The 16,585-nt window shown below is 35.0% G+C and overlaps 1 protein-coding gene across 1 annotated transcript in view; it reads right to left on the bottom strand.

Annotated features, from left to right (window-relative positions):
• Window positions 1-2,178: 2,178 nt before the first annotated feature.
• POT1 (protection of telomeres 1) overlaps window positions 2,179-16,585 on the bottom strand; it is a gene marked incomplete at both ends in the record, with an annotated part of 66,412 nt that continues 52,005 nt past the window's right edge. The window contains 9 exon segments of the mRNA XM_082013988.1: window positions 2,179-2,291; window positions 3,295-3,400; window positions 5,357-5,448; window positions 7,021-7,115; window positions 8,964-9,099; window positions 11,451-11,656; window positions 14,316-14,472; window positions 14,921-14,965; window positions 16,074-16,162. Of these exon segments, the coding sequence (XP_081870114.1) occupies window positions 2,179-2,291; window positions 3,295-3,400; window positions 5,357-5,448; window positions 7,021-7,115; window positions 8,964-9,099; window positions 11,451-11,656; window positions 14,316-14,472; window positions 14,921-14,965; window positions 16,074-16,162 (1,039 nt within the window).

Genomic DNA, 16,585 nt, shown 5'->3' with positions numbered 1-16,585 from the left:
TCTCTTGGTACTGTAAGTTCAGGTCACAGCAATCTCAAGATTTTCATCCACCAGTCAGCTATTCACAGGCCTCAGTATTGACCAGGATAAGTAACTAAAGGTCCGAGTCCCATCTCAGTGACTTCCGTTGCTCCATATAAAGGCTACCAATGAGACACAGACATTTTAAACTGTCTGTGCACTAAGTTGTTTCTATACAGTGATCTTTAGTATTGTCAAGTACATAATTTTTAATTACTAATTAAAATTATTTCTATGAATAATATTTAGAAAGACAATTAAAAGTGTACATTTCAATAAAACAAACTACGCAAACATTCATTTGGAGCATTTTGTTGGATGAAGGGTAGTGATGACAAAGTTTTTACAGTCTTATGAACTAGGAACTAAAAGTAAAGTGCAAGAAAAACTCAATATTTGGAAAAATCTTTATTAAACATTTTAATACAATATTCAACAGTAAAAAAAACCCAAAAACAAGTGATGCATATGCAGAGTTTTCTGGCTGGGTTCTTAGATAAGGGATGTGGTGAAATTGATTTAGTTTACACCAAAGTTCAGAACATATTCTTAATTAATTTACAAAGACTTATTTAGAAAAAATGTACAATATCAATATCAATTAGATTTGTTAACAAAAATCTAAAAGTAAAAACTTATAAAAACTCCTAACTTCTGAAATAATTTGGATATGGCCAGTGTCTAAAGTTTTATAATATCCATTTAATAACTTGTGATAACTACTTTTTGTTTATGCATTTGTTCACAGATTCAGGCAAGCCTTCATAAGCCAATACTGCTCTTTGGTATGCTGCTTGTTCAATTCCAAAGTTGGGGGTTTTTTTCATACTTTTTAAAGGAAATATCCACTAACCTCTGTTAATATTGGTTCTACCTGTACACCAATCAATAATAATGAATAATCTCCTGGCTTATGACACATAAACCCAGTATAATTTTTGAGAGTACCAGAAAATTATCAGAAGATATTTAGATGAAATTTTAAATGACAAATTTCATAATCTACTAAACAGCCATGAAAAATGAAAAACTAAAATGTCATCTACTATCAAAATAATAATCTACTTACAAATAATCCATCTTGCTTCCAAAAAACCCAGCTGTTTTAAATATTAAGTAATTTTGCTCCAATGGACAGCATTTGATTTGACAGGGATTTCTACATTAATTATCCTTGAAGAAACATGTCCTGAATTTGTCCTACAGACTTCTGAATGCAATGTAAAACCACCAAGTAATTTTTCTAGTCCAGCAGTATTTTCAAGCCATGGTATCACTAGATCAGTTCTGTATCCTTAAATTTAGTCATACAATCTGATTATGTAAGACAGAAAAGGCAGATCTGGGCAGTGTAATCTGACAGTAAATTTAGCCTGATACATGACAGCCTTTGAAAACACAGACCCAGCTAATAAGCCTGCCAGCAACTTTGGTACCCCATAGGGCCACCTTAAAAATCATTACAATCTAGCGAATATTAATTTCACAATTTTATACTACCTCACTTTCATGGTTTGACTTTAATTTTAGCGATTATCATCACATGGTCATATCCATAACTCCATCAAAATCTATAGTGACTGGTACACACAGCAGTTACTTTAGTATGATTAACAGGAAGAGTTTTGTCTAAATGTACGTATCAGTGCAAAATCAAAGAAGTCTTTAAAAACAGACAGACAACCTCCTTGCCAAACTTGCTGAGAACAGTAACATATGCTTGCACAAAGTAGTCTGAGAGAAAGTTTACTGAAGAGCTCCTTCTCCCTATCTCTGCTGACATCATTAATTTTAATACAGAAATTAACAAAGCAGCATCATTCTGACTATACTTTCTGAGTAAAACTCACCAGTTTAGAGTAACCTCATCACTGCCTTTTTGAAGGACAGATAGATACTAGATTGCTTCCATCAGGCTGAGCCAAGCAGCCTCCAGTGAAAAGCTTAGCACTTCCACTTGCACTCAGATCATAAGGCTGTATGCCAGGAGAGTAGTAAATACAGCAAAGAATAATTCCCATTCACATTAATATACAAACTAAAACTTTATACATACAGGTTGAATTCCTAAGAAAGGAACAAAGCTTTTTTTTTTAATACAGTTTCTGATCCCACTCCCCCCCAAAATCGGATTCTTACTGATTAGCAACATACTCACTACACAACATCTTCAGCAACTGTAGTGTCAAAAATTTGGTAATAAACTTGATGTTTCATTGCATCTCTGACATTATAGGACTTGATGAAGCATTCCAGCCATGGCAAGTCATCTACAAACAAAACCCAAATTATTGTTCAATATGCATTTCTAACTTTCATAGGAGAGAAGTGTAACTTAAGCAGAATCTTAATTAGGATATCTAAATGTATACTTATACAACAGCTAATAGGAAGAAAAACTAATTACTAATTTTGAAATTTCAATTTGTATCTTAAAATTTCCTGGACCATCTGAAATGGTGTTCAGAGGCAACCTTCCAAGCCTCACCCTCCTCACTCCAGCACCCCCCATAGCACATATAGGCTTTCCAATAATAAAAACTCATCTCCATGTGTCTCAATGAGACAATTTAATTGGTCTCAAAGGGGACATCCTTTACACCCTTTACAACAGGGCCACTTTTTATAAATATGGTAAAGACTCCAGCATGGTTGTGGTGGTCACTGACAGCCATGTACTTAAAAGGACCACACTCCTGAGGTCAGAGCTGCAGCAGACATTTGAACGTGTGTAGTTTAGGCAGAGCTACTTTCTGCCACAACAGAAATACTCCACAAAAACTTCTCTGACTGGATTTGCATTAAGTTTTTCCTCAATTTCCATGGATGTTTCCTGTAGCAAGGGTTGCTCTAAATCAGCATGTGCATTCAAAAGTAGAATCTCACCCAAAGCATGTGCCATACGCTGATTTCCCTTTCAGTTTTCCCTAACATGCTGTGACATTCAGTACAAGGGTGTTCTGGTTAACCTCCATATGAGTACAAATGACATGTCAGTGCCGGCATAGACACGACTGTATTCACACACCACTGCATGCTACATGAAAATTTACCACGAGTAATGAACCATTACTTTTCTTTCTCTAAAGGGAATTCTACTATTAAAGAAATGTATCAAAACAAATAAATTGGAACTCTCCCTACAGAGTCCTGCATTTCTCTGTTCTGAGTTTTGCCCATGCATAAGTTGAATTATGAGACTTTGCGTATGGAACAGCAGATCAGAAGACCCTTCCCCATCCCAACCCCCTTTTAAAATAATGGCAAGCTGACCTAATTTTCTTCCTGGAGGACAGAGCGTATTCATGGTCATCTGCATCTTTTGCTGAAGAAAATTATTAGTTAAGATTTCAGAGGCAGGAATTTGGAAAAACTTTTCCTGGAAGAGAACAGGAAAATGAGGTGTTGGAAGAGAGGTAAGAAATCATTAGCCAGAATGCTGACTGCATGTTATTTTTTCATTTAAGGAACTTAAAATTACCCAGATAGGTAGCACAACAGAAGAACAATATTATTTCTAAAAATGTTCAGATACAGAAAAAACCTAAACTGTCTGAAAAAACTAATAGTCTGTATTTCAGTACCCCCAAGTATTCAGGGACTACAGCCACCCAAAAAGCACACATGTAGGTCTGTATATATAACTTTCAAACATTCCTCATAAACCTCCATAACCAGACAATGTTATGGCTGGAGAGGATGGTCAGTCCTGGGGGCACTGCAAACTGGCTTCATGCAAGGGGAACTCCCTTAGTCTGAGTTTCATTTTCTGGTAGTTTTAGAAACTATGGAGAAAGGCTTATACTGTGGGATGCATTTCTGAACAGAGGAGTAAAACAAAAAATGGAACACTGAAACATTAAATAAACCTTTTCTGTGTATTTTTAAACCACATAGAGTAAGCATGACTAACAGAACTCCCATTTTTTCTTTCCAAGTTTGTTACCTGATTTTGTATCTCTAAAGGCTCATTATCTTATACCTTCTCAAAGTGAGCTAAGGTTTTTGATGGCAACTTCTCGTTTTTGTTAAAAGATACAAATACAGAATAATCTGCCCTTCTATAATTTTTGTATGATATGTTTAATGGAAGTGTTCAGAAGTTAGTGGATAATCCAGCAGCAAAACTGACACAGAGAACTACTTTTTCCTCTCACTCTTCCAATTCTTCTTCTGACTCTAAAACTTTTCAATTTTTTCCTTCAATGCCCTTTCCTGTAAAGAGGAGAGGAAAGAAAAGAACTGAGAGCATTCCTACAGAGGTGTGACTGGAAGCTAGTGTAAAGTTGCACTTTAAAGTAGTCCAGTTCCTTCCTAGGTGGTGCTGAAGGTCCTGAGTTTAGGCTTGGAAGGTATTGGCTTTTCTTTGAAGTACCACCAGCAGCAATGCTAGCAGCTGGCACTTGAGAAGAAATTGTGCTTTTTTTTCCTGCAGGTAACCTGTAGTACTGAGCAGTAGCTGATAAGAATCTGAGCTACCCTGAAGTAGAGATTTTTGGAATTCTGCATCAAGAGATGGTTTAAAATCTTTTCCCTACCTTCCTTTTGCAGTTTAGTTTCTCTATATAAAATGAAAAAAAGAGTAGAAGGAAAAGATGACTGGCTGAAACAGGGATTGCAGTCTTTGACCTCCTTTCCTGCTAATACTGTGTATTTTAAGAATAGCATTTTTACTTACTGTCTTAAACAAGGAAGAGTATTCCCTTCGAAGTTCCATTCAAAGTCATTTAGTACAATGGTGGAAAATACGCAGATATATACTCATTAAACAGCATTGCTGTGGGGAAAACCCCCCCACTAACTTGTTTCTCTGTCCCATTTTGGACAAAGTTATAACTCTGAAGGCCTCTTCTACCTCATGGTCACGTGAAACAAAACCGAAGAATTACTCAATGGATAGATTCTACTGAGAGTTAAAAAAAGAGGTAATGAGATTTTGAACTAACGCAGAAGTTACCTGCAAAAATCCTGAAACACTCCCATCATTCACACAGCGCTCAGGCTGCATAATTTAACATTGCCCATAAAAGAGAAATTCAGCCATAGAAATATGTAGGTCTATGGAAATACCAAATAATCTATCTACAAACTTCAGTTTTGTCTTTATGCTTTGATATTCTATACTCTCATATTTTATTGAAAAATTACTAAAAAGTACATTCTGTGCATCTTTATTGATGGACATTAATAACATTACAGCACTTGTAACTGTCCCCACAAAACATTGCAGGTAACATAGAATGAATATTTCTGTACATACATTTGTTATTTTAAAAACAAATAAAATCCAAACCCACATAATCTGTAGAGTTTATCTTTACCTAGAATTACGTACATAATCTAAAAGGTATGCATTTAGTGCTCCTGTTCCATCAACCAGTGTAAACTTCATTATAAACACATACTGGAGCGGCTCAATACCTAAAACTGAAGGAAGAAAAAAAAAAAAAAAAAGATCTGTTTCTTAAAGTGAATACGTGACAGAAACCATACCAACTCAACCTGACAATATCCCTCCTTTAATAGTAACTGACTTTGAATACTGTCATTAAAAGTATAAATTTTCAGGTCAAAAAATAGAGGCTCTGAATAGCAAAATGTGGTTTGTATTTTAAGAGTGCATTGCAATTTGTCTAGGAACACTTTAGTAGATGAGTCTATAAAAATGCATAAAGATTTTTAAGTATTTATTCCTATCCCAGTGAAAGAAATGCTAATATTTGCTTAGATCTTAGATCCTACCTTCCTCTCTTATCTATGGAAGATGGAGACTTGCTCTTAATTCAGGGATAATAAGATTGCAGTCCACCCAAAAACACAAACTTTCTGAGGAAAACAGTTTGTTTCATACGACGACTACGTCATAAAAGCTACCAGGAAAACTTTGCTGTCAGTTCTGAAAATATTCCAGCGTAAGTAAATGACTATAGTCATTCTCTTACTGGCAGCAGTAATTGTTAAGTGCCAACATAAAATATCTTAAACATACAAAGTTACTGCAACTCTGCATCAGTCTTTTCTGGGTACATCTACTTAAATTGGCTAGTCATTGTTAACTGATCTGATATACTTGCAGGTTATCATTTAGACTGAAAATACAGATGATGAAAGAATAATATACGTAAAATAGCTTAAATGCCAGAAAGCATTTAATGAATATTGTTTCAATTTTGAGAATGAAATGTCAATTCCAGGTGCTGTAACACTGCCAGTGATATATTAATTTACATTTATTTAATAGAATATAATTATGACAATTTATTTAAGAGAACCACTGTATTGCTCAAATAGTTTTTTTCTTTTATAAAGTCTTTATCAAGCTTAGGTACTCCTAGATATTCCAACTTAATATGTTAGAACATGAATTGATAAACATGAAAATATTCTTTTTCCTTCATGTGTTGTGAAGTTTTAAGCTCCATTTTACCTGCAGCATTTGAATGTGTTGACTACATAAAGTAACACAAGGAACACACACAGCATTGGACACACACACATTATGGTAGCGTTCCTTTGAATATTATTTCTTGCAGACTCTCTGGAATATGCTTAGCATTGATAAGGCTTACAGAAGATAAAAGTCTAACTTGTACTAGTCATTAAGGAAGACTGTCTTTAGTTCAGGTCAAAAAACCTGTATCTTCAAATGGAAATGCAATACTAACTTCTAGGATTGCAAGCATGTACACAGTTTAAAAGTGACATCTGCAACCAAAAATTCATCACATCTGTACTATGATAGGTGTTACTAGTGACACCTATGGTAGAAGAAACTATTCAACATATAAAATCCTTTAATTCATACTGTAATAGTTTCAAAAGTAAATATATTATTTCAACTGGTAAAAGGTGAATAAATTTTATAGCCTTGTATTCAAGCATAACCATAAATTACATGCTTTCTGTAAAAAACTGCAACCCAGAAATGAAACTATTTCATGTAACCACTTTCAGAATCAAGGCACAAAAGTATTTCAGGACAATATCACATCAGCTGACCTTGTGCAATTTCAGTTGGCTCCCATGATGGTTGTTGTTCTGCTGCAATGGAACTTAGACTCTTGATAGGCTTTGGAGTGGAACACTTCTTGCATCTATCATTTAAAATAAGATACTGAGATTAACCAAACACTAATTTATTTATACTAAAAGCCTTCTGCACAGAAAAAAAAAAAATTCTGATTTCCTTACTCAGTGCGAGTGCAAAAGAGTTTCTATTGCTGTTTAAAATAACTATTTTACTAGACACACAAGCTTTAGACCACATCAAAACCCTTAATGCTGCTTTGAATTATCCCCGAGAAGAAGTAATTTTGTTCTGGAAAACCAAATGAAAGACCATCTCAATGAATAGAAAGGATAAAAACTGTACATCAAGGCTAAGAGAGTTGGGGTTGTTCAGTCTGGAGAACAGAAGGATCCAGGGAGACCTTATTGCAGCCTTTCAGTACTTAAGGGGGCTTCTAAGAAAGACCGAGAGAGAGAGCTTTTACCAAAGCCCATAGTGACAGGACAAGGGGCAATGGTTTGAAACTGAAAGAGGGTTAGGTTTAGACTAGACATAAGTAAGAAATTCTTTATGATGAGGGTGGTGAAACATTGGAACACATTGCCCAGAGAAGTTATGGATGCCCAGTCACTGGAAGTCTTCAAGGTCAGGTAAGATGGGGCTTTGCTTTGAGAAACCTGATCTAGTGAAAGATGTTCCTGCCCACAGTAAGGAGGCTGGAATAGATGATCTTTAAAGGTCCCTTACGACCCAAACTATTCTATGATGATATAATACAGTAAAGATATTATTCATCAAGACCATCTAAACCATATACCAATACTCATATATTATCTTTGATTAAAAAAGCTGTGGACAGCCAGTTCCGGAAAGGTCAAAACAATATATGACAAAGAGAAATAATTATCTGTATTCATTTTATGAGGCTCCTATGAGAAACTTTAGGGTTCATGTGAAAAATGCAGTATTTCTGCAGAGTAATTTTTTTGTTGCCTATGGGATCTAAGTAGTACAACACAGTACTCTCCTTTAATTTATTAGGACTGCTGAGAGGGAGGGCTCAATAGCTTCCATGAAGCAGACTGGTATTTCTGAGCTCAATAACTGCATGCTGCTGCGCAGTACTGGGAGAACATACTGCTGCTAGTTCTCACTGAGCAGGAACATGGTATTGCATGACATATCACAGAATACCAGACCTAGATGTATGTGTGTACCATATTCCACAGCCTTGGAACTGTGGAATTCAGAAAGCTGTTGAAGTTGTCTCTACAGTGACTGACATCCACAAATAGGTAAGGCACTTTGCAGTGTTGTGGATCTCAATAAATGGCAAATGGTGAGGAAAGGCTGTCCAAAATCCCTTATTTCTTCCAAAACCCAAGCTTTTCCAACATTAGGAATGAGAGACATAATGAGACATGGATTGACAGCCTGAAATTATTTTCTGAGTCTCTATTTAAATATTATCTGTGTACAAACCAAACAGCATACAATTTTAAAGCAACCTATGTTTTGACTTTAGTCTAACGAGTAAGACCAGAAAACGGTATTTTTCTGGCCAGAAAATGGAATATCTAAAAGAGGAAGATTCAGGCATTTTGCAGCCTAAAGAGACTTATATGTGTATTTCTGTCTCTGTAATATACTTCCCTACCCACACACAACAGGCAGGACTGAACCTGGCGTGCTGTGTAATTAAGGGCATAAGATTTATAGTGCAAGATAAAGCCCAACTACAGTTGAGTCTTTTGAGGTAGTACTATGGCATTTCAGCCCAATCTCAGTGCTGCTGATCATGTTATGTATTTTGCATTGAAGAATCTTTGAGTAAGTTATCCCTTGAGCACTGCAGTTTGAATTACTGAAGAAAATGATAACTATCTATCTATTACGGCAACTACTAAAATGTCAACAAATACTTTTAACCTACCCATAATATTTTATGTTCCCTTGTAAAAGAAAAGGAGCTGAAAGATCTAATAATTCAAGATCATTTTCTGCAGATCTCACAGGAATAACACATTTAAATCTTTTTGTAAGCTTCCAGACTTCTTTTAGTGTTCCACCTATTAAAAACAGAAAAAAAGTTTTTTTTTTAAATTGTAACCAAGAATAAATTGAACAGCTTGCATTTCTTGGCTGATTAGATGATGATTTCAGGATCTTCAATAAAAATTGAGACCCACTATGGAAAATGGAAAAAATGGTCCATAACCGTATCACTTTTACTCAACAACAGACTCAAAGAATCAAAGATGGACATTTATTAGAGCAGATGCCTTAATATCTTCCATATAGTTGTATTTAGTCAGCATCACTTTCATATAATTTCTCCTATGATTTTACTAGCAATTTTACTGGGGGGAAAAAAATAAACTGACTTTTTGCAATTGCTCCTCCTAAGTAACTGTTTTTTCAGCTTTTAAGTGGCAAAAATCTATTAATTTTTAACCAGCAGTTTGTGCAAAAGTAGTTATTCAACCACGTCATAATTGACATGAGGTGAGAAATGCAAAACCACCAAACTTCAGACTAATTTGAGTGCTATTAAACTGGAGCCATGCTAGGAACACAGCAGAAATTTAATATATTACAGCTGGAACCCTGAGATTTTCTAATTCCAGTGACAGGAAAAAAATCTTTCAAATTTATTATAAACTACGGGATAACCTGCCTTCAGTGTCTGTAGTATGGACTGCAGAACTGATTATGGAATCTTTCTGACATTTCACCAATTCAGTGGAAATGTGGTAGATCTATTAATTTAACACACAGAGAACAGTTATTTGGAAATAGTTCAATAAAAATACATCATTCAATCAGCTGGTGAACAACGATTAAAAAAAGTGAGCAAACTGTTTAAAAATAAATATATTCTACAACTGTGTTGTTTACCACTAACTATAACTAAGACATTTCAAAGACTTTATGACATATAAGTATGAAACTGAATTGTAAAATATTTATTACATATATTCGTTACTGGTATTGCAGATGTAACTAGAGAAGAAAATAAAATAAATTGCATTATTACTGCTGATGAAAAAATGTACAACAACATGAAACCTCACCAATAAGCTTAACTTCTAGTAAAAAAAAGATAAAGAAAACAGAGGCACGGATATTTGAAATGGCTTCCCAAAAGGTTAGAAAACAAAGGTCGTCCAAGTACAGTAACACAGATACAGCCTCTCGTATACATTTGAACTCTCATTAAAGAGATTAACACACAAAATTCAGTGTAGTTTTAACAGACATTGCTAAAAGGTCTCCAGATTTTCAACTTTCAACTTGAGGGCTGTCTGTATCTGGAAAAGTGCTGGGAAGATTTCTAGGGAGACTTCAAAATCTCCACCTCCAAAAACTTAAAAATTAAAATAGCATGTAGCTTTGGCAAGGTTCATGATGAATGTTCTGGGAAAAAAGTGCTAGAACACTGATTATGCCTTTTCCTTGCACTCCAATATGAAGCGCATATATCCATATACACACATTCTTAGCTGCTGGGACTTTAATATCTGAAAAACCATTTACCAAGTTATATTGTTCAGTTGATCTAGGAAAAAAGAGTAGAAACAGATTCTTATTTCTTTTGTTTTCACAAAGATAAGGTTAGATTGTGTAAAAAAAAAAAAAAAAATCCAGTTTGGAACATGTCAGAAATAAAGCAGCTATCAGAACTAGTTGAATATAAAACAAAGAAGAAAACAGATGAGGTTTTGTCATTGACCCTTACACAAGGACCACCTGACTTATATTTGTTTATTCACAGCACTACTTGAGCACAACTGAAGACTTTGTTTTAAACTCAGAATGGTACTATATGAAATTATTTATTACTTTTATTCTATTCAAAACATTCCTTATTAGTATTCTTGCTAAATTGTTTTGTTTAAAGTTCAGTGGCTATTTCTCTTCCCTGAGGAAATGTGATAAAAAAAAAAAACAAAAAAACCTCACATTGTGAGAAGCTCTATTAATCTGAAACAACACTGACATCCAGAGGCTGACAGAGTTAATTGTAGGCTTGTATTATTAGAAGCCTTCCAAAACTTGTCCACATCAGGACTACAAACAGGTTTTTTTTAGAAGACTCAGTGAGTTTTCAAATCAGAACTGAAAAATCACTAAGCACAGGTAGAAAAAAGCATATTCAGATGTTAATTTTAGCAGAATCAACAATAAACTTATTGGTATAGTTTTAAAATAGACAGAAGCACCTTACAAGACCTTCACAGATGACTTTTTCCTGTTTGCATAACAGTAACAAAGTTCCAGCTGAGTTTTTCTTTTCTTTGAAGATGCCTGTATGATCATCACTACCTACACTGAATGCAACTTCAATATATTTTGACTTTGCAGATACTCAAAGTGGATACTGTGCCATAAGAAATGGCATATTTGCAATTTATCTTACCTTCTATCATAAGCAAAGTATCTTCAGGCTGTTGAAGCATTTCATCATGCTTTACAAAATGGATAGCTATTTTCCTTTGTTTCTGGTCTTGTGTAGTCCACATTACAGAATCATACCAGGATGTATTGTGTAATTCTGGGTTTGGGGCAGTAACAGCAGAGCCTTGTAAAATAAAGTCAAAGTCATCTCCATCTGGAACTTCTCGCCTAAAACCATTTCCAAAATGAGCAAGTAAATTCTAACAGCTTCACCTTCGGCAATCTAGCAACAAGGATGACAGTACTCCAAATAAATATTAAAATAATAGTGATAACAGTTAAAGTATACACATGAAAAATAACTTTGTTGTTTTATCAGTTTAACATCTAGAGCTGTATAGCAAATTATGACAAGATATTTCATTTCCATGTTAGTAAATATGCTAAGTAATCTATAATCTTACCTAGGAGCAGAGGCAGCCTAGTGGCTTCATCCACACATATGTAAATCCATGGAAAAACATATCAGCTTTATGTGATTTCAGTTGGGCCTTAGAAGGGCCACATAACTGCATACCACTTCAGTAGAGTAAAAGGACCATGTAAGCTCCTATAATTTTGAAGTTTTATGTTCTAGCTATTTTACCTCGCTATTTTGAGGCAGGGAAAAGAAAAATGGGCAGGAGCAGAATAGCTTCATATATGTACTGTACAGGGAAAATCTGCAACTCTGCACCACACAGTTTCTTTCCTATCCTGCTAGAGTGCACCACTGATGCATTTCCAGTTGTTATTCACAGAGAATTAATGCAGGCCATTCAAGTTTTACCAATATTACCAATTACAGGCAACGTGCCAGTGATTGGCACACAAATTAAACATGCATTAGAATGTTTTCTTCTAAGCAAGACAGACCTGATGGCTTCAGGTGCAATATGAACCATGGCAAAAAGGACAATGAATAAAAAGACAAAAGCTTGGGCTATTTTATAAAAAGCTGAAAAAAAGTAGGTGCCAAGCTTCAGAGTGGAGTTAAAGAAAAAATATCATCAACGCCTGCAGATTATTCTATTTCACTTTCAAACCCAAGACTGCCTGCAGATTACCCAGAGAGGCAGGAATGGAATGAATTGTTTTTGAACAATTCAACCCTACACACAAGGGTTGAAACTTCTGTAATGTGGATACATGAATAAAACTACAACCATATATCGATATCTTGCTATTCACAGAGAAGCTTCCAGCTGAAGTCTAAAAAACAAAAATACATCTCTCACAAGGATTTTATACCCCAAGCGTTATATGCATCTTACTGCATAAAGTGTTAAAGGATCAAACTTGCATTGAACTTTGTTCAGTCAGGCTCTTCACCATAGGATAAAACATGAAACAATTTCTGCCACAGCAGAACCTGTAGGAGAGAAGGGTGCCCCTAAGTCATCTTTCCTTCCTAGGCCTCTTAACTCATCCAATCCAGACTGAGGTACAGCACCACTATATTTCACTGATTCCTTCCACCTGATGCATACAGCTGAGAAAAGAGAAGCCAAATTTCTGGGAAAGCATTGCAAGTAGTCCCATCATTGCAGCATGATGGTAGTAGTAGCAGTAGGAAGTATGCTAACTAAAGCCTCACAATTCTATCTGGTTAAAAGTCTGCCCTAATTCTGTAGCAACGAGAAGGCAGCAACATGTGAAACAGGAGGAGGCTCAAATGAACAGAAATGAAGACATTAATTAAGTCAAGAATATATAAAAAGGCTAGACTAGCCATGGAAAATTGTGGGATAAAGTTCATAAGGAACAAACAAAATTCTATCAACTGTATCTGCTTATTACTACAGGGAGTTTGCAAATATGTCAAAAAAGTGTCAAAAGTGGAGAGATGGTTGCTGATTATCTCCTTTTTATATTTGGTAATAAAGACCACATATTTGTATGTTGTGAAGATGATGAAGCACTTCCTCTTACATTAGCAACCAAGAGAATGTTATAACAACATCTGATAAGGACCACTATTGTTAAAGCTGCAAGTGTGCTACTTTGCATCCAAAAGCTGTAAGAGAAGGATAGTAGAGGCATTTTCTTGTCTCAGTGATGTTTGTATCTAACAAGTCTTGACTGTGTGAAAAATTTCAAAAGGCTAGGAGAATGCTAACATGCCATCATTTAAAGAAAGCAATAGTTTACACTAGTAACAGTAAAGCTGTTTGCTTGGGACTGATGCTAGGCTAAGTCAGGCAAAAAAAGGTGATACAGGATTCAGATGAATAGCATTGTAATTCATGTCACTCAGTAGTTTAATCAAAAATAGGCCATTTCAAACAAACTCTGTTTCATTTTTAAATGAATGTACACCAGAAATGGTGTACGATTATTTGACTGAGCATTGTTTGATATAATGACAAATATCGTTAAAGGGGGAAATAAGGTAAAATGGTCAGTGAACATACTCAGGTCACAAAAAATGACAAAAATACCAAGGTTAATGGTGTTTCCTTGGTAGTTTTGGATCCAGAAAAGATGCCTTCTCTGGAAGACACACTTTAGTCAATGATATTTTATTCATTCACTTGGACACCAAACTGCAATACAGAAAAGGGTACTTAAATGCAACTTCAGTATGGGAAAACCCACACTGCTAAATTTGAAAATAAAAAAAGTTATTGTTCTGAAAGCACTCAAAGGATTCTGTAAATGGAAATCATCTGATGATTTAAAACTTTCCTACCTATTATCAGTGAGTTTCAAATCTTTGCTCAAAATGAAATACATTTAACTTCATCTCATTTTACACAGAAAAAGAGAATGAAAAGACACTCAAAATCTAGGCATCCCAACACATATAGAAAAAATCCTAATTACTTTTATTGTGTGAAACACTTACAAAGAGTTGCATTTGGAACAATGGAGTTTAATTGATTGATAGAGCTTCTGGGGTTTATAAGTTCTCAGCTTTGCTCTTATGCGATACTGTTGAGGAGCTGCACTGTTCAGAATGGTTTTCAGTTCCGTGTTATTCAAATCCTGATGATCTGTTAATACTGCAAAGTAACAACAGACATGCAAAAAAAGCCATGCATACCTATTAAATATTATAATATTTGGAATACGGGAAATGGCCATTGCAGGTATGCATTTACCCTTAATTCCCAGCTTCTCTTCCCTTCCCAGTTGCAGCCTCAGTTTTATCAATACAACATGTTACTACAGTCTTTAAGATAAATCACAACAGGCTGTGGGAGTACTGTGTACTTCAGGGTACAGAAATTCAACATGTAGAAACAACCAAATGGAAGTAGAATATATAAACATGCTCTAATCCTTTAAAAATGGAATAAAACCAACGTAACATTCATAAACTTATACTTCTAAAATAGCTCCTCCTATAATACGTAAAAGATATTATTTCAACTTTTGAGCTGATGTCTCAAAAATATTTTTGTTCTTTAGTAAAAATAAAATTCACCTTGAGGTGAAAATGTTTCCTACCTGTAACAGATAACTGCTGACATCTCTGTAAGTGTGATTCAAGATCTAAAATTAAGAAGAATTTCCTAATTATTTTCCTTCCTTCTTTTCTTGTTTGCAATTATGTGGACACACAAAACCAGACAGATATGCAGATAGATACACACACAAACAAAAACCTGAACAAAGGAAAAAGGAAATGCTAATAATGTCTGAAAACAATAAAGCAAAAGGAAAAAGCAAAGTAAGCAGGAGACAAACATTAGATATCAAGAGTTAATATACTTAAGGACAAATTAGTGTATACATTAAATAGCAACACTTATTAAAATGAGCATTTTTCAAATGTATACTGTGAATGATACTGCTGACATAAACTGTATTCACACCCCTGTAATCTTTCTGGACAAGAGCATAAACATATTTTTCTAAAAACAATAGGACTGCCTGGTCCCTCCTCTCAACAATCTCTATTAGAGATACACAGTGCAGTAAATATGTGCAAAATTATTTCTAGATTTCCAGTGTTACAGTCTAGACATGAAGTATTTATTCATTTTTGACTTTTGCACCCTTACAGAAATATCCTGTCACAGCACACATTAATAATGGTTAAGTAACACAGGATTTTAAAAGCTAGAAGCAAAGATACAGACTATGTCCAACCAGCTTTAGTTTAATTCACTTTTAGGTATTCTTATTCTGGGCTAAAAATACCATTCAAAGAATAATATGGGATCTGTAGAACTGTCTATAAGATACTACTTTTCTGTGGCGCTGCACTTTTCAACTCTGCCACTGACACAACTTTCCATCCAACAGCAAGCAGCTGTTTAGTAGGTTTTTCAGTGCCTGCCTCTGAGGAATCCCCCTTTAGAGGGAGGGAGTTATGCCACTCTGCTTTGTGATCTAATATAGTATGACTAAGAACACCATCTGTGTTTAGTAATTTATGCACTACCTCCTATGAAAGTATTTTTCCATGTATATGAAAGGCTTCTGCTGCCAGACAGAAGGATAGGGTAATGTCAATTTCCAGCCTAATAATCCAAAAGAATCCTCTAAGGCTTTGTATATGAAAGTAAGGTTATACAGTTAGAGAAGCAGTAACTGTGACCTTAGCTTGACTGTGTATGTTAGAAGAAAGAGCAAATCAGCTTTCAACCTCTCTTACCTGTAACATTGTTAAAAGTGCTGTCTAGTTCTGCTGAAGACATGCTTTCCATATTCTGACTGTCTGCGAGATCCACCGATTCCAAGAACCTAAAAATAAGTGATGAAGTATTTTATAACCCAGAGAAGTCCTTCATATATATACATATACACACACACATATATGGGACTATACATACACTTATATGAAACCTAATGTTTATCAATACACAGGTATAATGTTAAGACATAAATTTTCCAGCAGAGACATTAAAGTCAATTGAGCCAGAAGCCGCAGGAATGTATATTAATGACGCAGATGAGACACTCCTTTCAAATCACTTCTAGAACTTTAAACACAATATAGTATGAAAAGAAATCGGTACTACTGGAAACAAAATTCCTGAGAAAGGAACGTGGACTTCGGTTACTTAACCTTTCCTAAGGGAAAAGAAAGAGCGTGGCCTTTGGAAGAAGGAAGAGGACACTCAGGAAGACTACAAGGATGTTGTGAGGTTATGCAAGGAGAAAATT

The sequence above is a fragment of the Phaethon aethereus genome (genome assembly GCF_964289735.1).
Source record: "Phaethon aethereus genome assembly, chromosome: 1".
Taxonomy (NCBI): domain Eukaryota; kingdom Metazoa; phylum Chordata; class Aves; order Phaethontiformes; family Phaethontidae; genus Phaethon; species Phaethon aethereus.
Note: the sequence above shows the minus strand (reverse complement) of the source record. Positions and strands in the feature narration are given on the sequence as shown.